This window comes from Urocitellus parryii, chromosome 7 (assembly GCF_045843805.1).
Source record: "Urocitellus parryii isolate mUroPar1 chromosome 7, mUroPar1.hap1, whole genome shotgun sequence".
NCBI classification, from domain to species: Eukaryota; Metazoa; Chordata; class Mammalia; order Rodentia; family Sciuridae; genus Urocitellus; species Urocitellus parryii.
The window spans coordinates 1,233,089-1,254,356 of NC_135537.1; the positions used below are offsets into that span (position 1 = coordinate 1,233,089).

Genomic DNA, 21,268 nt, shown 5'->3' on the forward strand with positions numbered 1-21,268 from the left:
CTTTTGCAGGCTGTGATGGAGCCCCAGGCCCAGCTATGGCCCAAAACAAAGACACATTAGTTATTCAAGAAGGGAAACTGTGATGGGGAACAGGGTTGTGATCATGCCATCTAATCCTCTTCTGTTTTATGCTGCCAGGCTAAAATTACAGCTTTTCAAGGTGGAAACTGGCTGTGACCAGGGTACCCTCTTCAATCACTACTGCTCAACTTTTATGCCTCCCAATCTGTGCGGTGTTCCAGGTTCAGGCACTGGGCCAAGAGTTACAAAAATAAGACTGAAATAGGTGCTCATGAAGTTGACATGTTCCATATTTATTACACAAGTGCCACTGGGCTATGTGGCCGTGAGCACTCAGCTGTGAGTGGGCTGAGTGCTAGAGGAAGGTCCCTGGACACTGCATGAACCTCATATGCCTACGGTCTTCTTGAGGACACACTGCTGGGGTCAGGTGTCACCCTTGGGCACACCCAGTGAGGGCCAGATTGCCAGGCTCCTGGAGGACCATGTCCCCAGCTTAGGGAGCTCCCCCTCTCTCCCTCTCCGAGCATGCTGTTCCACCCACAGCCCAACTGATGTTCAGGCAGTCACTTCCCAAGTGTGCAGAGGCCTGGGGGAAGACCGCCTGTGGCTGTGCAGCCATATCCTTCCCCCCAAAACAGTGGTTTGGTGATGGCTTCAACAACCTGCATTTGCCTTTTTATTCACAATGCCTTCCCTTCCCCAGCCCAGGAACTTTGCTAATGACCCTGAAGCAGAAGCTGCTATCTGCCAGCATTACCACAGCCCAAGGGCTGCCACCTGCCAAGGAGAAACTGCAGCTTCAAGCTCCTCAGTGACTTGCCATGTTATCTCAAGCCAGAGGTGGCAAACTCAGAAAGCCCACAGTGAACAGCAGTGGGGCACAGGCCAGCTGGGTATGCAGCCCTCCTGAAGGGGTCCATGAACCCTGGGGTATCCCTACCACAGAGCCAAACCCAGAAATGGGGTGGCTGTGAGCCAGTGGTAGAGCTATGGTTGGGGCTAAGCATCTGTGCACCACTGCAAGGCCCCAGGGGTCCCTGAGACCCATAGCTGCGGATGCCCATGGGGCCAGGGATCAGAGCAGAGCAGCTCTCTCCACAAGCAGGCGACAACCACCTGAAACTGCCCATGGCCCACAGGAACACCAGTGTATCTCATTTTACAGAAACACTTTTTTTTTTTTTTTTTTTTGTGTGGTGCTGAGGATCCATCCCTGGGCTTCATGTACACAAGGCAGATGTCTTCCACTGAGCAACATCTCCGGCCCAAGGCAACACCTTCTGAGCCCTCTCGGGGTGTTTCATGGACCAGCAAATGTCAGTACACAAACCCACAACTTGACAGACACTAAGGAGCTCCCTAAAACCCTGCCGGCCTGCATTTAGCTTGTTATAGAGTGGTCATCTGGTGCCAAAGGGACAGACCAGAACCACCTCCCAGGCCATGAGTGTCCTTTCAAGAGGCATGGGACAGGTGGTGAACAAGTAAGAGGTCTCACCCCTGGTTTCTTAGACACCAAGAGGGCTGCTACTTGAGGCTACCCAGTCTGCATGCACACTAAGGTCCAGTGTGCAGTCCTCACCATGCTCCTGGTCCAAAGTTCACTTTTCCTCAGAGCCCTGGAGGCAGAGCCAGAGGAGCAGGGTACCAGCTCCTAGTCTGGGTGCTGGGTAGATAGGAAGGCTCTGGTGTAAATGCTTTAGATCTCCTGGGGCCCAGTCCCAGTTACTTAGGCTGGAGATCCTTAGCCAGCCCTGACCACCAAAGACTCTCTAGGTCTGCAGGCTCAGGGAGGTTGGACATGGAGGTGGCCAGATGAGCTTCAGCAGGTATGAATGGAGGCTGCTGCCTAAACTTAGACAGGTGGACTTTTGATTCTCTTCCTCCCAGATTCTCATACTTTCCCTTGCACTCAGGTTTGAGATATGTATAATATTACATGTGTGTGTCACACAAGCACATGTTCTTTTTTTTTTTTGGACTGGGGCAGTTCCAAGGAGCCGTTTGTTCTTAGACCCGAGTGGAAATCGTTCTGGGGAGGTACTTCCTCCTACTGCTCCACTGTCAGTTACAGCCCTTCTGGTCCATGGACATAATGTCTGTGCACAGGCACCTGCACCCACCAACTGTTTTTGTGTTCAAGGCTTAGACTACTAGGACATCAGGTGAGGACATGTGGTCCTCCTCAGCCCTGGCACCAGACTCCTCATGAGGGTTCAGGGCAACATCTCTGCCAAAGCAGCAAAAGGCATGGGCACCTCTTAGTCCTAGGCCATTGGGAGACTTCTGAATCTAGAACTGGACAGAGCAACAGAATGGCATGAGTGATGGACAGTCACCTGGCCCTTTCTACACTCTCTCAAACTGAGCTACCCAGGAGCAGCTCCTCTACCACACCCTTGGCAGTATCAAGAAGTGGAAAAATTTGGGGAGGGGGGCTGGGGCAAAAAGAGCCCAAGGGGGTTGCACTAAGGCACTGTGGATTGTCCCCAGATGGCTGGGCCAGTGCCAGGCCTGTTCCGAGGTAGGTTATATGGATCCAAGCCCTGGGGTTAGACAGTGTTCTGGGGTCAATGAGGGAATCAATCAGGGACCAAGTCTTAACACTTGCCAAACCCATGGAATAAAAGATCTACTGAGAATGAAATCATAAGGACTTAGAATCCAAGTGGAACAGAAGTCTACACTCCCTGCTGCATCCAGAACCTCAGTACTGAGTCCATCCTCCCCTTACCACTTCATTGTGACCAACTGGCTTGGGCCTCCTGGGCACTGGGTCTGGGCTCTGATCCAGGAGGATGGGAGCCTATAGTTTCCAGAGCAAGGGCAGGAGTAACCCAGAGACTATCTCATATTGCCCTTGTTCTCACTGTCCCCTCTGAAGAGCACCTTTAAAAACAGATTCAGATTCAATGTGTTAAAAAAAAAAAAAAAAAAAAAAAAAGCAAACAAGTGGTTTACTTCTCCACTGAGATGATAGGACCAAGTAGCACCAGGGCTGCAGAACGATGGCGCAGAGGCCTCATCCAGTGCACATATAACCTGCTGGGGAGAGGAAGGTGTGAGCCCCACAGGGGCCAGAGCCAGAGCACAGTCAACTGCTCTCAGATGCTGTGACTGGGTGCCCAGCATGTTCAGGGGGAACCCCACGTATATGCCTGCTCAGGGAAGAGTGTGAGCTGAGGCCTCTCTCTTGGTATCCCCCCAGAAGACTGTGGACCATGGAGCAGGACATCACTTCACCAAAGGACCCCCTCCAAGCTGGACTGGGCTTGGACCCAGTAACCCCTGGGCCCATGTGGTGGGCCACCTCAGGGAGAAGAGAGGGAGGGAGATGTGAGACTGTGCATGCCTCTCCTTCTGAGTACAGGAAAAAGGCCATTGGGTCAGTGTGGTCACACACTGTCATCCGAAACTGCTAGGGAAGGTTCAATGCCCCCCAACCTCCGAGCCATGCTGATGAGTGAGCGCAGCTGTACTAGCCTCAGTGGCCCCACCTCATTGGGGTCCTGGCTCTCCAGCCACCGCAGAGCTGTCTCCAGCCCCCACACAGCCTCCCCTGCAGTGGGTACCAATACCCCACCACGCTCAGTGGCCTCCTCTTCCTCCTCTTCTCCACCCCCCATGCTAGAGGGCAGGCTGGCTGGGGATAGAGGGGCCAATGCAGGGGGCCAGACAGGGCTCACTTCCTCTCTGCAGACCTCAGGGAGGCCCCCATCATCGTCCAGGTGCAGCCACTCAGCCACCTCTTCAGGTGCCAGGCGCTTGTAGGCCAGAGCAGCCAAATGTGTGAGGTCACTAAGCGCCCTGCTGTGCTCCGCAGCCTCCTCAGCTTGGTGGGCTGACTGCTGTCCAGGCTCGAAGGCAGCCCTCAGGCCCAGCAGCCAGCAGCGCTCAATGCTGCCTGCCTGCACCAGGTCCCAGGAGAGGCCAGTCAGGTACAGCATGTCCTTAAGCATGAAGCTGCGCATAAAGTCCAGCGGGGAGCCGCTAGCACAGGACACTGCCAGCCGCAGCAGCTCCCGCTTATACAGATGCTTGAAGGCAGCCACCACACCCTGCTCCAGCGGTGCAGGAATGTGTGCCCTGCTGCTGCCCTTGGACAGGAAAAGAACCCGCACAGCGCCGTCTGGTGTCTGCAGCTCTTCAGGGGGCCCCAAGGGCTCAGGCCCAAACCGCCTGGGGGTCTCCTCGCTTTCTTCCAGGGCGGGCATCCTGGTGGCCCAGCTTGGCCAGGGCGGGTAGGCCACCAGCAGCACCGCCTTCTGCTGCAGACAGCTTCGACGCAGGTAGCGCTTGACGCCCGGAACGAATTCCTCAAAGAACCAGCCGCGTAGCAGCGGGCGGCTGAGCCAAGCATTGGGGCTGTAGCGGTAGGAGGCCGGGAACTTGTCCTGGTTGTGGTGGCGCAGGCTGGGCGGGTCCGGCAGCTGCCCGATGACCAGTGGCTTCAACTTGTGGCTGCCCGTCAAATTGGCGGCCAGCAGCACTGTCACCCGGTCGGCGCTCCAGCCGCAGACCCTCGTCCCGGGGTCCGCTGTGCCCAGGGGTGCAGCCTGCTCCGGAAGCAGCCTCCAGTAAAGGCCAGTGACGTTGGCATTGTAGATCTGCTCGTCACCATAGCCACCTTCGGCTGGGGGCGGCGCGGCCAGTGCCCGGTCGGGCAGCGGGCCGCCGCTTGGAGGCTGCGCCGGCTCCTCCTTGACTGGTGGGCCAGGCGCGGGTCCAGCAGGCGGGGGCTCGGCCTCGCCGTAGATGCGCTGGCTGGAGATGCCATGGCGCTTCTGCCATCGCCAGAACCAGCCGTGACTAGCCTTGAAGGTGCACTCGGGGCCGTAGATCTGGCGCGCGAAGGCCTCGGCCTGTGCCTGGATGACCGGCCCCGACAGTGGCACGCCGTGCTGGCGCAGCGTGAGGAACCAAGAGTAGACCGCGCGGTCGATCTCCTCCTCGTTGGCCAGCCTCATCTTCTTGCGCTGCGTGCCCACCTCGCCGCCCAGCTGGTCCAGGAACCAGCGCAGCTTGGGCTCGTCTTTTAGCCAGCCGCGCAGCGTGCCGCCGGGCACGCCGAAGTCTCGGCACACACTGGCCTGCCGCTCGCCGCCCTTGACGCGCTCGATGGCTTGCAGCTTGTCCTTGATGGAGTAGGCCTTGCGGAAGGCCATCTTCACTGCCACGCGGGGCCGCGGCCCGGGCGCGGCGTGCGGCGGGCGCGCGACGGGGTCCGGGGCGGGCAAGGGGGCCCGCGGCGGCTCCGCAAGGCGCCCGGGTGGGGGGCAGCGGTCGCAGTGTGGGGCCAAGTGCGGGGCCGAGCCTGCGGGAGGACTCGCGGAGTACATAGCGGCTGCAGAGCAGACCGCGGGGGCGCGGGAGCCTGACGCCGGCCCGCGGGCCGCTCGGGGCGGGCGCTTAGGGGCGGGGCAGCCCCGGTTCCTCCTTTTTGTCTCGCCAGCCCAGCCGGCGCAGGCGCGTTGGCCCCGCCCCAACAGCTCGGCTACGCCACAGCCTCGCCGCGCCTGCGCACTGGCCGCCTCGCGCGGTCCCTGGGCGCGTGCGCCGAATATGCCTGGCCTAGCGGACGTCTCCATTAGGTGGACGGCGGAGGGGTGTGGGTCTGGCTGCTGTTCTTTCCCCGGCACTTTGAGCCGATTTCTCCCGTGGAGAAGGCCTCTGGGGTAGGACCCCACTGTCTTGTACCTTGGCAGCTACAAAGCGCATAACGCCTAGAGCTCCGTCGGCGAGGCGGCGTGAGCTCAGGGCTGCGTCCCCCGCGGCGCCTGTCGTGGTACGCCCCGCTCCGTTTCCCGTTCGCGGCCCGGACGGCCCGCCCTTTCCTCAGCAGACCCGCGCTGCAGGTCCCTCCTCTTGGTCGTGTTGGTGGCTGGAGTGTGAGTACCGCGACCCCGTCGTAAGGAACGCACGCGCCGGAGAGGCCCTACGGGCCAGCGCGAGTGGGCCAGCGTGGACCGCCACAGGGTCCAAGGCGACGGCCGCCCTGGGCGCAGACCCCGCGCGCCTCTTGCTGAGCGCGTGGTCAGACGCACTGCGTGGCCGGCGGCCCAACCTGGAACCCGCCCTGAGATTGGTGGGGCCGCTGGGTTCGGGGTCTGACTTCGTCCTCGTGGGAACCGTAGCACCCATCTGCCCCAGCTGTTGTTCGTGCTTGTAATCCCTGCGTTCGTCCAGCACGTGTTAAACACCTACAGCACACCGAGCTCTGGTCCTAGAGGGGAGGGCACTGGTGCAACCTTTGCGAGACTTAGATGGTTCCCAAACGCGCGAGAGAGTAAGGAGTAATGTACTGTGCTGAGTGGTTCGAAAGAGACAGTTTTAGTGTAGGTAAGTGGTCTGGGTGGAGAGGGGACGTTGAGAGGGACTGTCGTGCTGTTCCTAGGAAATGAACACTTTCAGAAGGCTGAGCAAGTGAGGTGGGGGGACTTCGGGTTGGTTATTGAGTGAAGGGCCCCTCTTAGCAAAAGTACGCTGAAGCTAAACTTTGGGGTGTTCCCACCAGATTGGGAGGGATGCTTCTTAATGTTGCCAGAGGCAGAAGGAAATGAGATCTCCAGCTGTTGGTTTTCCTTTCCTGAAACTGTGCCCAGCTAGGGGTGGGAGATGGCAAAAGACAGATGTGACAGGAGCTCCCAAGTTTCCCTGAGAAATGCTTTCTCACCTTGTCCCTGGCACAGGTCCAGCTGAGCTCCTAGGCCTTTTTATGAAGTGGTCTTGAGCCAGTCCTGTGTGTCAGCAGAATCAAGGATCTACCAGGAAGAGGAAGGACCTCTTAAAGGAGGGCAGGTCCCCTTCTAAGCTGCATGGTGACCAGTTCAGGCTGCTATTTTTCTTATCTTGGAGTTAAGGGATAGCAGCACCTCCCTACGGGCTACTGGGGTGGTGTGAGTGGAGAAAGACCACTGGTACCTTCTTGCCTGGGATCACTGAATGGCTTCCTGCCCTCTGGAGGAGCCTGATGGGTATAAACCTTGGAGAGCTGGGTAAGGGAGCGGGGCTCAGCACAGGTGGGCACATGTGCTTGAAGAGAGCTTGGTGGTTAAAGAGAGTGTCTCTGAGGTGTTGCTGCTGCTGTCGGCGTTTCTGGGGCTGAGGGCAGGAAATGAGACATTAGCCTTTGTAGGGCCCTTGTCTTGTGCCAGATTTCTAAGATGACATGTGCATGTTGGGAATTGCGAAAAATGAGGCATTTGTGTGAAATGCTGGTGTCGAGCCCCTCACCTCACTGACTTGGCAGCATTCAGTGGCCATAACACTTGGAGCCTTAATTTTCCCACAGTGTAAGACATCACACTCTTGTCCCCAGCTAGGTGTTCTCATTCCTGTGTGAGGACACACCTGTCTTATAGTCAGGTGTATATGTGGGGGAGAGTTGGGAAAGCAGGAGGCACCTAACAGGCCCCATGGCTGAGTTGGGCCGATTGATGGGTCAGCCCAGGGTACTGTGGACTGGGACAGAAATAGAAGTGACAGAGATGGCATTTGAGGCAAGAAAGCTGTTGGGGCTGGCCAGGCCTGGGGTGGGGTGGCTTAGTTAGCTCCAGTGTGCAGGGAAGCAATGAGTAGAAACTTGGTGCTGTGGAGTTTGCAGCCTGAGAGAAAAGGTCAAAGGCTTCATTCCCATGCAGAGATCTGCTCTTTGCCACGTGGCTGCATGCCTGTCCTGAATAAAAAAGCCCCTTCCTCTGGCATCCTTACCACATTTCAAGTGCTAGCAGCTGCCCTTTTGGACAAGGAATATGTCGAAAATTCTCTTGGACAGCCCTGATCCACAGACTCAGGCCGGCCCAGAGAGACATGCTGCTGGAGTATAGTCGAACCAGCTGACCCCATCCTCAGCGAATTTCCACTCTGTGTTGGAGGGTGGACAGTCTGGGAGCCCATCGGTGTGGGTGGCGAATGGGGTGACATGCCAGAGGATGGAAGGTGTGGAGGGCAGGGCCTGGGAGCCCTCTCTTCCTCTTCCATCTGCCCTGGTACAGGGAGACCTCCAGGCCCTTGCCACTGTGGTGGATGTAGCTATGCCAGGTCATGCCCTCATCTTCCTCAGGGCACAGCACTTCAGGAGGGTCCTTCACAGGGACTGCTGCCAGGTTCCAGGTTAGCAAATGACACGGCCCCATACCCCATGTCCTCCCTTCAGCAGAATAGATGTGGCCTGGCCATGGGGCCTCACACATACTTCAGAGGCTGTGTCTGCCTCGGCCAGTGAGCTCATTCGTTAAGTTTCTTATGAGATTTTTCTTATATAGGTTGCTGGGCTGGAAGCCCTGCGGGGCTGTTGGGCACCTCTTACTAGGACCAAGGGCCCATTAAGCTGTCTGCATCCTGGAACGCCCCCGAGACTGGGCCCCTTCCACCTCTCACAGGAGAGACCTTGGCAGGAGTCTAGCCTGCATCCCTAAGTGGAGCAAGAGCTGCTCAGGCCCTTCCCTTGTCTGGCAGCTGGCCTTCTTCCCTGTGCTTCATTCTGTTGGCAAGCTCTGCTGCCTGGATGAGCCTCAGAAGGGCCACCTTGAGTAGGGATGCAGCTGGTACTCAAGAACCTCGTTGCTTCCTGTTCCTGGCTGATCTTCCCGGACAGCTGTGGTCTTGTTACGTACGTGTGTGCTCCAGGGAATAGCTGATCTCATGCAGCCGACATAAGAGCTGTGTTTCGAGGGATGATGGGGTGAGGCTGCCTCAAGTGTGCAGGCAGCTGCCTGGGATTTGGGTGGTACAGGTGTGTTCAATGCTCACCTTCTGACCCATGTCACCTCAGCAGCTTCCGAAAGGCCATCCAGCCTGCTCGGGCTGGCACGGCTGGCTTTCCCACTGCTCTAACCTTGATGCTTTTCCTTCATGCTGTCCTAGGAGGCCAAAGCAGAAGTAAGTACACCTGTCTGGTGCACCACCTCTCTTCTCCTGCGCCAGGGCTTGCTGGAGGGCGGGGGGCAGCAGTGTGGCACTAAGCAGGGTCCTAGCCTGGAACAGGCAGGTGGCATGCAGCCCCCTGCAGGGTATTGGCAGCCACATGTGAAGATGTGGCCTTAAGAAGTGTTCCTTGTTGGCATGTACCTTGGAGGTGGCTTCCCCTCGTTGAACTGCAGCTCCTGCCCCAGGAAGAGCCCCTAGGTCCTGGTTTGGGGTCATTTAGGCCAGTAAGGTTTGGCAGGGTATGAGTTCTGGGGCCAGCTTAGTGGGTGTTGTTGAAGGGACAGGGATCAGCTCCATGGGCGCTGAGCAGCTGGTGAGTCCTGGGGGTTTGATGCTGGGGAGGTTAGAGAACAGACAAGTCCCTGCTGCGTTGACACACTCAAGGCCAACTCTACTGCCTCTTGGCAACAGTGGGTGATGTCACAGTGCCCTGCCTCCTGGGCTCCAGGCCGCACACTCACCCCTGCCTCTGCCCTGGCAGCCTAGCCTTGGTGAGTGAGGGGTGGCCCGGGGATTCCCTGTCTGAATCTCTATGGCTCCTGGTCTCCTTTCTGTGATGGAGGGAGCCTAGTGGGTGTCAGGATAGGATGGGCAGAGCTTCCTGAAGTCCACTACATGGGTGGAATTTAGACTACTAAGCACCCCCAGGACAAGGGAGGTCAGACTGTGATTTTGTTGTGGATACTAGGAAAGGGTCCTGGACAGTGGTTTAGGTTTGCTGTCCAGCCACAGGCTGCTGCCCTCCTGGGTGAGGACCATTAGGTAGCATGATTACACAGAGGTCCTGGAACCTGTCAAGTCTGTTTTCCCCTAGGCTGCTCCCTGCAAATCCACAGAAGCAGTGGGGCAGTGGTGCCCCTATCTGTAGTCAGCTCCTGTGGGTTGTTAGTTGGATCTGGCTTAGAAGGAATCCAGACAGAGATGGCTATGGGGCAGGGCAGCTGAGCACATGGCCGATGCTTACCTACATCCTCTGAGCAACTTGCCTCCTGGCTTTGGGGGCTGGCTGGCAGAGTCTCTGTGGCCTTCCCTTTTCATGGCACGGTACCTGGGGGCAGACTGTGGGCTTCTGTGCTCCTGGAAGGATGCTGGGGCAGCAGGGGCATGACATCATGTGGCTGCTGGTGAATGTATCAGACCCAGGGCCCTGTCTTGCACAGCTTGAGAGAACACCCAGGCCAGTAAGAAGGCTGAAGCCCCCAGGGATGACTCTTGCCTGCACTGGCCACAGTACCAACTGAGGACACAGTGACAGCTGGCTGAGCAGCCTGGGCTCTAGTTCCTTCCCTTTAGGACCAGTTGTTCGCACCCTCCCTGGTGTGTCCTGTTGATGTTATCATTTGGGGATGGACACTTGGCCTCTGCTCCCAGCCACCCACCCCTCCTGTGAGGTCAGTCAGGTCCCTTTGCTAAGATCCCTGTCCCTGTACTGGACAGGCGGCTGCCCTGGGTGGGGCAGTGGTGAGGCTGTGGCAGTGCAGGTGGCATGGTGATGGGCAGCTGCAGCAGCCTTTCTGTGAAGTGCAATACCAGCTATTCCAGGGTGGGCAGCCAGGTTTAGCACACGTCCAGGAAGTCAAGTTGGAGTTCAGTTCAGATAAACGGGGAGTAGTTAATTAATGTAAGTTAATCTCAAATATTTAATGGAATATAGTTGTACTAGAAAACTATGGGGGTTCACATGAAAGTCAAGTCTGAGCACAGCTGTTTCTGTTTCATCTGCAACCTACCTGGAGGCTCCATGAGAAGAGGGTTCTGTGGCAGGTTTGGAAGTGGTTTGGAAGTAGTGTTCTCTAGATTCCTTTCAGAGGGCTGTGGGGCCTGTGGAGTTAGCAAAGGCAACTTTGGCAGTGGAAACATGTACACACACACATAGATGTGTATGTATGTCTCCTGGTTTTATTTACGAAAGCTCCCCACGAGGGTCTGACTTCTGAGCCTCGCTCGGCATGTCCTCTCATGGAGCCCCTTGGGAGGCGCCCCACCCAGTCCTTGCCCCAGGTCTCCTGCCCATCTCTGCCTGTCAGGCTGAGGAGGGCCTGGGAGGCAGGTGCCTCTGCTGTGTTGCAACTGCCTTCTTGTGCTTGCTTTTTAATGCTGCGCCCGAAGATGAGGAGCGGAAAGGCCTCTTGTGCCCTGGAGACCGTCTGGGAGGACAAGCACAAGTATGAGGAGGCCGAGCGGCGCTTCCATGAGCGCGAGGCCACGCAAGCCGCCGCCTCTGCCCAGCAGCTCCTGACACAGGTGCCAGCCGTGAACGGGCCCGGTCAGGAGGACACCGAGGAGGCCAGCGAGGCAGAGGCCCCCGATACCAGCAGCAGCAGCAGCGATCCCAGGAAGAGCCGTGACAGCAAGAAGCCCCTGCAGAAGAAGAGGAAGCGCTCCCCTAAGAGCTGGCTCGGCCAGGTGGACCTGGCCCTCGTGGGCCTCTCAGCTGATCACGTGTGGCTGGACAAGCCACTCTTCGACCAGGCAGAAAGTTCCTACCGCCAGAGGCTGGCAGATGTGGCCGCCCAGGCAGCCCAGCTGCCTGCCCTGGCCCCTTGGGGTCCCTGCACACATGGGAACCAGGTGGCCTGTCACCACGTGACCTGGGGAGTCTGGGTCAACAAGTCTTCCTTTGACCAGGCTGAGCGGGCTTTTGTGGAGCAGTCTCAGACCCTGCTGCTGACCGCAGAGGGGAGCTGCAGGCAGGGGGCTCCTGATGCAGGCCAGCAGCTGGCCACTCCCAGCCTGGCCCTGGTTCACCAGCCCAGCCCACCAGCCAACGGCCAGCCTCCTCTGGGCAGCCTACAGGCACTGGTCCGGGAGGTGTGGCTGGAGAAGCCCCAGTATGATGCTGCCGAGAGGGGCTTCTATGAAGCCCTGTTTGATGGCCATCCTCCCGGGAAGGTGCGCCTACAGGAGCGAGCTGGCCAGGCAGAGGGCACCCGGCGGGGCCGCAGAGACCGGCGGGGCCGCAACCCCGTAGGAAGCAAGAGGGCCGGGCCACTGCGGGCTGATGGGGAGGCCCCTTCTGCCTTGCCTTACTGGTACTTCCTGCACAAGGATGCTGAGGCCCCCTGGCTCAGCAAGCCCTCCTACGACAGCGCTGAGTGCCGCCACCATGCTGCTGAGGCCCTGCGCATGGCCTGGCGCCTTGAGGCCGCCTCCTTGGCTCACCGAACTGGGCCCCGCTCTGGCCCATCCATGTCCAGCCTGAGACCCAAGTAGGAGACCTGTGCTCTTGGGCACCCAGCCCGGTCCGGCCTGGGCTGCAGGCACAGGGACTGCCACCCCCAGCCTGGGCCCCTCATGCTTCCCTCCCCACCCTTCCCCTGGGTGGGGGCGCTCCAGTTACCTGAGGACCCGGCCAAGTTGAATGTGGGGTGGGTGGGCAGGGCTGGTGTGTCTGTCCTGGAGGTGGCAGTTCTAAACTGTTGAGGTTGGTCGGTGAAGACGTCATCATTGGACAGATACCCTGGGTGAGGTGTGGGGGCCATGGTGGCAAGCCCGCCCACTGGGTGTGCTTGCCTCTGAGGTAAGGTGGGCATCAGATTGAGAGTTGGTGGCTCGTCTAGCAGCCTCTGTCTAAAGGACTCCTTGCAGAGGGAGACCTCCTTCAGCCTGGGAACCAAGTGGCCTTGTTCCAGGATAGGTGGACATAGACCCAGCAGTGGAGGCTGGAGGCTGGGGTTCGGGTCAGTGCCTGGTCATAGAATGCATCCCCCACAGCTGCTGGACCTGGGCAGATGATGGGTGAGGTGGGTGGACACAGAGGGAACATGAAGGGTCCCAACCAGTTGCCTGGGCCTCCTAGGAAGCAATACCCTTTGGGCCCTGAGTGCTGGGGGAAGGTGTGCAACTTCCTGCCTGCACCTACCTGTCCTGGTGGCCTGGCTGCTTGCCAGGTCGTCCTAGGTAAGGGCAGTAAAGGAGACACAGGGTTGTTTCTCTTGTGAGAGGGCACTTGGTGAGGCCCTGTGATAGTATGGGGTCCCTGGCACAGAGAATTGAGGGCAGCACCAGACAGGTCTGTCTGTAGCACTTGGCAGGACAGCTGGAGAAAAAGAGTAGATAAACTGAAGGGCCAGAGACCCAGTGAGGCCTGGTATGCAGAGATGGGACTGGACATGGCCTGTGGGCCATAGTTTGCTGGACTTGGCCAGAGCAGTTGTTCTCAAGCTTTTTGGTCTTGGGACCCTGAAGAGCTTTTATATCTATTGATGTTTACATCTTGGCTGTTAAAGGATGTAAACTACAAATACCAAAAGTATATATTTACTGAAGAAAAAAAAGCTTTTTGCTTTGCTTTTGCACATTAGTGCCCAAAACATGTTGTCAAAAATACCTTTCCTGTAGCAAAGTGATTCAGAAAGCAGAGTGGCCTTGTTCTACCTTGTTGCAATCTCCCTTGGTCTATCTGGGTCAGAGTTCTGTGTTCTCATGGCAGCAGCTGCTTCTGCCCTCAACTGCAGAAATTGACTGATTTTGAAAGGGAGCACCTTAGGGCTGGGGATGTAGCTCAGTGGTAGAGCACTTGCCTGGCACTCATGCCCTGAGTTTAATCCCCAGAATTGTAAAAAAAAGAAAGAAAAAGAGGAGAGGAATTTTGGGGATCCCCAGAGGATTTTGGACCAACTTTGAGACCCACTGGCCAGAGGACAAGCCTGTGGACCCCATCGAGGCCCTGGGGGAAATCCTTACAGGGTGGGAGGAGAGGATGATGTGTTGGTGTGGCCACTTGTGTGCAGAGGGCCCTTGTGGGCTTCGTGTCGTCATGCCGAGGATCACTTGTGTTTTCCCTGGGTTCTAAAGCCTCTGTCACCCAGGACTGGTGGTCTATGGGCCAGAAGGACTGGGCAGGCCCAGAGTTGACATCTGGGACTGTACGGGGGGGAGGGTGTTGCAGCCCACCCAGCACCCTGTTGCTTCTGGCCACTCCCAAGGCAGGGTGGGTCAGGCTTGGGGGCTTGTGGTGAAGGTGAGGCCCGCACTGACTGGGACCCCCTTTTCCCAGCCATTCTGACCTTACCTCTCCTCCTGCTCCCAGCAGAAAAATGGCTACAAACTTTCTAGTGCATGAGAAGATCTGGTTTGACAAGTTCAAATACGATGATGCAGAAAGGAAGTTCTACGAGCAGATGAATGGGCCTGTGGCTGGTGCCTCCCGCCAGGTGAGGGAATGCTTGGGGCCACCAGGTGGCTCTGCTGCTCAGTAGGAGTGGCTGCAGCCTGCAAAGAGGTTGCTGGCAAGGTTGGGTGGGTAGTGGCACGTCTGGGCCAAGTAGCTCTTCTCAGGGTGATGGGAGTGGCGTCTGCTCTTGGCTCCTGTCCCAACACAGGACAGCATGCTTCTGATGCTCCCAGGCAGTGGGGGGCCAGGCTGCAGACCCCGTACTTGAGACCCTGTGGTCCTGTCCTTGAATCCTGCTTTTCACTGCCCCTGGAACTTTCATTCTGTGCAGTTCTTTCTTGCTTTCTGAGTGAGGATTCTTGGGAGTGTGTGTGTGTGTGTGTGTGTGTGTGTGTGTGTGTGTTTAAACAACAAAAAAGAGAGAGACTGGTTCTTTCTGCACTGTCTGCAGGAGAATGGTGCCAGCGTGATCCTCCGCGACATTGCAAGAGCCAGAGAGAACATCCAGAAATCCCTGGCCGGAGTGAGTACCCACGGCCCACATATACGTGGGCTCGTGCTCGGCCAAACCGCACGTCAGTTTTGTTTTGTTTTTTTTTCCCTCTTGGTACTACCGACTGTTTTGGCCCTGAGGATCAAAGTTAGGGTACCGTGTGCAGGGCTGTGTTCTTGCAGGACACAACAGTGAGGCCTGCAGGACCCAAACTTCCACAGAGATGATCTTTTGCTCTCCACCTTTACACAACCCCCTCACCTGTTTGCTGGTGGTCACCTGGCCACTCCCTTGGTGTCAACCCTGGGCTGCTGGCTGAGTGATTCAAGACACACACTGGGTACACTCTGGAAGCCTGTGTCCTCCTGCTTGCTCCCTGCTGAAGGAGTGTGTGTGTCTGCCAAGCTACAGTCTAGTGGCTTTCCCCAGGGAAAGAATGGTGGCTCACAGGGTGTGTTGCATCTTAGATCAGAGCTGGCACCTGCTTGGCCTCCAGGCCCCAGACTGAGGAGGAATGGCAAGCTCTGTCCCACTCTGGCTTGGCAGGCTGGATGGGGAAGGTGTGCCCTTCAGATGGAGGACAGATCTGCTGTTCTGGCTTCCCTGCTCTAGGGAAGTCAGGGCCTCATTCTGGGATGTGGGTGATGTCCTGTCCTGAGGGCTGGGTTCCAGTTTCCCATTGGCTGTTGTAATGGGTTACCACATGATTTGTGCTTAAAACACAAACTTGGGGCTGGGGATATAACTCAGTTGGTAGAGTTGCTTGCCTTGCCTGCACAGGGCCCTGGGCTCAATCTCTAGCACCACCAAAACAAAACAAAAACCCACAAACTTACCCTCTTTCATGGTCCAGAGGTCCATACATCCAAAATGGATGTCAGAGCTAAAGCCCTGGTGCCCACAGAGTTGTGATCCTTCTGAGGCTCTAAGAGCATCCATCCCTGCCTTTGCCAGATTTCAAAACTCTCTACACTCTTGGCTTATGGCTCTGGCCTGCACTTTTACCCTCCGCCTCTGCTGCTTTTTTTTTTTTTTTTTTGGTGGTGGTGGTGGTGGTGGTGGTGGTGGTGGTGGTGGTGGTGCTGGGGATTGAACTCAGAGCCTTGGGCATGTGAGATAAGCACTCCACCAAGTGAGCTATATCCCCAGTCCCTCTGCTACTGCTTCAGTTCTCTCTGACACAAGGATTCGTGATTGCACTGGGCCTGTCCAGGTGATCCAGCATATCCTTTCTTTTTTAAACTTTTTTTGGGGGGGGGCTAGCAATAGACCTTCATTTTATTTATATGTGGTGCTGAGGATCCAACCCAGTGCCTCACAGTGTGCCAAGCAAGTGCTCCACCACTGAGCCACAACCCCAGCCCCAGGATATCCTTTTTGTTTTTATTTTTGGTCAAGGGATTGAACCCAGGGACACTTAACCATTGAGCAACACCCCAGGCCTTTTATATTTTAGAGACAAAGTCTACCTGATTTTCTTAGGGCCTCACTAAGTTGCTGAGGTAAGCTTTGAACTCTCAATTCTCCTGCCTCAGCCTCCCAAACCACAGAGATTACAAGCAAGTGCCACTGTGCCTGGCCCTTCTTGTCTTCTAAAAACGTAAACTTGGGGTTGAGGCTGTGGCTTAGTGGTATAGCTCTTGATAACTAAACAAATATATTAAAAGAAAAAAATTTTTAAGTGAATTTGGTCATATTTGCTAATTCCCTTTGCCATGTAAGGTAACAGATTCACAGGCCCATGTCATCTTTGGGAGTGGGAGACATCTCTGTCTACCATAGTCCACTGAATCACTTCAGCATGTCACCTGAGTTAGGCTTGGGGAGTTGTGCTGTGGTCCATCCTGAGAGGTCCTGTCTAGGTGTGGTCAGTGAAACTAGAGCACAAGTATCTGCTCCCCAGGTACAGTTGTGGGACAGATGTCGAGTAGAAATTCTCATTCAGAAAGAGTTCAAGCTAGCTCAGGGTTGAGCCAGGCAAACTGCCTGGGGTTCGAAGGCCTGTGGCTTAGGACCCTGCCTGGAGACCATCTTGCCAGAGACCACTTATAGCTGAGGGATTTCAGCAGCCTTCTTGCCTGTGAATATTGGGGTCCTGCAGCCTCCTTTGACTTCATCTTGTCTCTGTTCCTTTGGCCCAAGCTGGTAGGGTTTCTGCTGATACAGACTTCTTGAGGTTTGTGGGTCCCACTGTATGCCACCGGGTCTGCTCCATGCAGTCTCCTGCAGGTCTTCAGTGGGTCATCTCATCCCATTCTTGGCTCCTGTTGAGCTGGCTGAGGAGAGCCAGAAGTCAAGCTCCTGGTCTCTGGGTGGGCATGTAAATCCTCTGACTTGTGTCTCTTTCCTGGATACCAGCCACCGCTGGCTCTCTCCAGAGCGTGCTTTTGTGACATGAGTCACCTCGCTAGTGTCTTGCAGTCTCGAGGCTCTGTGAATGCCCCAGACCATCAAGTCCTGGTTTCTTTTTGCTTCCTTCCTCTGTCTCTTTTCCTCATCTTGCTGTAAGGGTCACAAAGCTAACCTGTGCCTTCCAGACTTGGCTCAGGAGTCTCAGTGGAAGGTCAGCTTCCTTCATCTAGGAGTCCTGCTTTCTGCGCCCTGCCTGATACATGGAGCCAGCCTGTCCTCCAATGCCCCTATCCTCTCTGGTGATGCATACTTCTGTCACCTGAGCTCACTGCAGCATCTGCCATTAGTGTTCTGTCTCCAAGGTGATGCTGCTTCTCATCCTCTTCCCAGGCTTTTGCCTCCACAGCCTGCTCAAGGGAGCCAGGATTTTTCTGTCATGCTTCACAGAGGCCTTCCAGCCTTACCGTTGCCAATTCTACAGCCACTTCCACATTTCTAGGGACTTTTAGCAGTACCCCCCCTTGTAGGAGCCAAGGCCTGTTTGTGTTTTCTAGTTGCTGGCACTGTAACAAATTGCCACAATCTAGTGGTTTAAAATGGTATGCATTTATCATTCTGTGGTTCCAGGATCAGAAGTCTGAAATGTGTCTTAGGAGGCAGGTGTCTTAGCTGTCTGCAGGTTCCTTCTGAAGTCTAGAGAAATTCTATTCTGTCTGCTTTAGCACAGGCTCTCTTCAGCTGTCCATCACTCTGGCCTCCTCTCTGGCTCCTCTTTCTTGCATAAAGCCTTGTGGTGACCTTAGGCCTACCCTCATCTCCAGGTCCTTAATGCCCTCTGCAGAATCCACTTTGCCATGTGAGCCAGTGTTGCAGGCTCTGGGCATTTGTATGGCATTCGTATGGTAAGTCTGGGGGCCAGTCTGTCTGGCACAGCTGGCACATGGGCTCCTGGGAGCAGTGCCACCACTGTATGATGGTTCCTGCTTCATGCTGGGCTTCTCTCCCAACACACACACTTTTTTTTTCCCTCTCTTTTTCCCCCTATGCTGAGGGTGGAACCCAGGACCTCAGGCTTGCTAGCAAGCACTCTTTATCATTGAGCTACATCCCATCCCTTTTTTTGAGATGAGTTTTGCTTAGTTGCCAAAGCTTGCCTTGAACTTTTGATGTTCCTGCCTCAGCCTCCCAAGCAGCTGGGATTACAGGCCTGGCCACCATGCCCATCCTTGGTTCCCTGTTGTCCTTGCCTTTTACCTGATCTCATCTCAACAGTCCTAAATCCCAACCCTTCACCCCAATTCAGTCCAGGAAGACCCTCACAGACTACTGCACTGGAATCAGGCATACTGAGCTCCAGCATCCAGAGGGTCAGACCCGGCTCGGTGGCTCTGGGGCTGCAGGAAGTCTTCCCGCCTGCCTGATTGGCCATCCCTGGAGCCAGCCCAGGCTGTGTGGAGACAGAGTGAGACCATTCCCAGATCCTGTGCTAACTTGTGCCTCTTCCAGAGGGACCTTTTCCTCAGGCCTGTTGTATATGGTGGGTGAGGCCCCAGGCTCCCAGGCCCTGCCACTCACAGACTGGAGTGGGCACCAGTCCCCAGGGCATAGCCCCATTCCCTGCCCTGGAAACAGCCTTGGCACTCTAGCTAGCTTCCACTCTCAGGTGGGTCTCCTGGGCCTCACTTTGATTGCCATCCCTGCCCAAATCCTGCTCTGTGTCACTCAGCTCCCAAGGGGGGACACTCACTGTCTTCCCAAGAGCTATGATAGGACCCAGGGGCCCACGTGCTGTGCAGTGGGCAGAGGCCTGATTGCTGCCTCCTGCTGAAAGGATTAAGTTTGCTGTGGAGCAGATCCTGAGAAAGGCCCTCCCATCCTTCTGGAGGATCCCATCCCATTTGCAAGAACATTGGGCTAGGACTCGTGCACCCCCTGACCTGTTATGTAGTCCCCTGCCCCCTTGGCCTGAGGACCGTAACATCTGGAGGTAGTCTAGAAGCTAAGGTAGGCCCTATGGGGGGAGCCTGCCCTATGGTTAAGTGGAACCTTCACAGGTCAGCTCTGCTGACATGGTGCATACCTGTAGTCCCAGCAACTTGGGAGGCTGAGGCAGAAGGATCGAAGCCAGGCAGGGCTACTTAATGAGGCCTCAAAAATAAAATGAAAGTGGCTGGGAATGTAGCTCAGTGGTAGAGTATCCTGGGTTCAATCCCCAGTTGGGGGTGAGGGTTGGGAGGCAAGGGGCTGGACTAGTGGCCTCCTGCACGCTTGCTCCTTCCCCATTGGCCCCTCAACTGCTCTCCCCTCCCATTTCCAGCTCAAGGCGGTGCTGCCCGGCCCCCCTGAAGCCCTGAGCCAGGCTGCCCCTGGGACTGTAAGTCCTGCTGCCTCCTGTCCAGCTACTGAGCTGTGACAACCCTGAGCTGCTGCTGTGTTTCGGCTGCCACAGGCCCCCTGCTTCTTGTCCTGTGCTCGTGCTTGACTGAGAATGTTACTATGGCTGTGCAGCCACCCTCCCTGAGGTTAACAGATCTTCACACCCTCGTGGGTGGGCCTCAGCAGGGAGGACTATCCTGAGCCTCTTGCCCAGGATGGCACTCTGCTTCTGAATGGCTGATTGAGGGGCCCTAGGCACAGCTGGGTACTAAGCTCCCCTTCCCTTGCCTTGCAGAGCTCAGGCCCTGGAGCCTCTGGCGGGCCTGGTGGAGACCACAGTGAGCTGGCTGTACGCATTGCCAGCCTGGAAGTAGAGAACCAGAACCTGCGAAGCGGTGAGGCCTGGGCCTGATGGTTGGGTTCCCCCCCACCCCAGACCTGCCATCCGACCCTGTCCCCTTGTACCCACAGTGGTGCAGGACCTGCAGCAGGCCATCGCTAGGCTGGAGGCCCGGCTGAGCATGCTGGAGAAGAGCTCGCCCACCCATCGAGCCACAGCCCCTCAAACCCAGGTGAGCACCCTCCTGGCTCACACCTCTTGCTGTGGTCAGCAGTGAGGTAGTAGGGCCCAGAAAGGTTCATGGTGCCCAGGCTGACCCCCAAGTCAGGGTGAGGGAGCTTATCCTCACCTGGGGGGGCTGTTCTTGTGGACCCTGAGCCCAAGCCCTTGGGATGCCTAGGGTCAGCAGAGAGGAGAGGCCTGGCTGGGTCTCAGCCTCTCCTCACCTGTGGCAGCACGTGTCTCCCATGCGCCAAGTGGAACCCCCAGCCAAGAAGGCTGCCACACCTGCAGAGGACGACGAGGACAATGACATTGACCTGTTTGGCAGCGGTGACGAGGAGGAGGACAAGGAGGCAGCTCGACTGCGGGAGGAAAGGCTGCGGCAGTATGCAGAGAAGAAGGCCAAGAAGCCCTTGCTGGTGGCCAAGTCTTCCATCCTCCTGGATGTCAAACCTGTGAGTGGGGGTAGGGAGGGACTCGGGGAGGGCAGGAGTCCCCTCAACCGCAGGATATCGTGGCCTGCCCACAGCCTCAGCCTCTGACTCTTCCTGGTGGGAAGTCAAGATTAGAAATCTTGGGATAAGAACAGAAACATGGGGCCGGTGGGACTGTTTCCAAGAGCCCTTCAAAAGAAACAGAGTTATGTCTTTATGGTGGTTCAAGGCCAAGGAGGGGTGGGCTCTCCCCTGGTGCTCTGGGGGTTTCTGGGTGGCTCACTCTGCCTTCCTCCACTCTCTCACAGTGGGATGATGAGACAGACATGGCCCAGCTGGAGGCCTGTGTGCGCTCCATCCAGCTGGATGGGCTGGTCTGGGGTGGCTCTCAGCTGGTACCTGTGGGCTATGGCATCCGCAAGCTGCGGATCCAGTGTGTGGTGGAGGATGACAAGGTGGGCACCGACCTGTTGGAGGAGCAGATCACCAAGTTTGAGGAGCACGTGAGTAAGGGGCAAGGGGTGGTGAGCAGTTGGGCGGAACCTGGGACCCCACTGCTGCACTTGCTGCCCCATCAGTGATGAATGGGTCCCTGAATGGAGCCCCACTGTGCTCCTACTGCACAGGCACTGGAGCCAGTGGGCCTTGGGGAAACGAGCCTCTGATGGTACCCATTTCTTCCACAGGTGCAGAGTGTCGACATTGCAGCTTTCAACAAGATCTGAGCCAAGCACACATTGTGTGAGGACCTACAGAGATTAAAGACTGAGACTCAGCACTCTTGACTCCTGTCCTGTCATTTGGTTGGCGCCAGGCCTACACTTGTCCCTGATGGTCTCTGCCCCTTCACTGCCCCTCCTACACAGCACTGGGAGCTCCACAGCTTTGTGTGGTCATGTGACCTCACCCCTAGCTCACCTGCCCTCTGCTCTGGTCTCCACCTGATTTTGCTTATGATGCAAGTGACAAGTCTGAAGCAGTTT

At 56.6% G+C, this 21,268-nt stretch overlaps 2 protein-coding genes across 9 annotated transcripts; one reads left to right on the forward strand and one right to left on the reverse strand.

Moving 5' to 3' along the window:
• Nucleotides 1-293: 293 nt before the first annotated feature.
• Nucleotides 294-5,402, reverse strand: Tigd5 (tigger transposable element derived 5). 2 transcript variants are annotated; one of them, XM_077801394.1, is made up of 2 exons: nucleotides 3,726-5,402; nucleotides 294-3,066 (listed from the first exon to the last, which is right to left on the reverse strand). In XM_077801394.1, exons 1-2 carry the CDS (start codon nucleotides 5,361-5,363, stop codon nucleotides 2,869-2,871), a joined length of 1,836 nt encoding a protein of 611 aa, XP_077657520.1. In that variant the 5' UTR covers nucleotides 5,364-5,402; the 3' UTR covers nucleotides 294-2,868. The 2 variants fall into 2 exon arrangements, with proteins under 2 accessions (XP_077657520.1, XP_026265658.2); XM_026409873.2 differs by having other exon boundaries at nucleotides 2,979-5,402.
• Nucleotides 5,403-5,810: 408 nt separating this feature from the next.
• On the forward strand, nucleotides 5,811-21,063 carry Eef1d (eukaryotic translation elongation factor 1 delta). Of its 7 annotated transcripts, none has more exons than XM_026409824.2 (9): nucleotides 5,811-5,912; nucleotides 13,985-14,108; nucleotides 14,520-14,591; nucleotides 19,231-19,287; nucleotides 19,585-19,684; nucleotides 19,761-19,861; nucleotides 20,085-20,306; nucleotides 20,594-20,788; nucleotides 20,972-21,063. In XM_026409824.2, exons 2-9 carry the CDS (start codon nucleotides 13,992-13,994, stop codon nucleotides 21,008-21,010), a joined length of 903 nt encoding a protein of 300 aa, XP_026265609.2. In that variant the 5' UTR covers nucleotides 5,811-5,912; nucleotides 13,985-13,991; the 3' UTR covers nucleotides 21,011-21,063. The 7 variants fall into 7 exon arrangements, with proteins under 7 accessions (XP_026265609.2, XP_026265610.2, XP_077657517.1 ...); XM_026409825.2 differs by having other exon boundaries at nucleotides 5,813-5,912; nucleotides 13,988-14,108; XM_077801391.1 differs by lacking the exon at nucleotides 5,811-5,912 and adding an exon at nucleotides 11,047-12,161.
• Nucleotides 21,064-21,268: the final 205 nt, after the last annotated feature.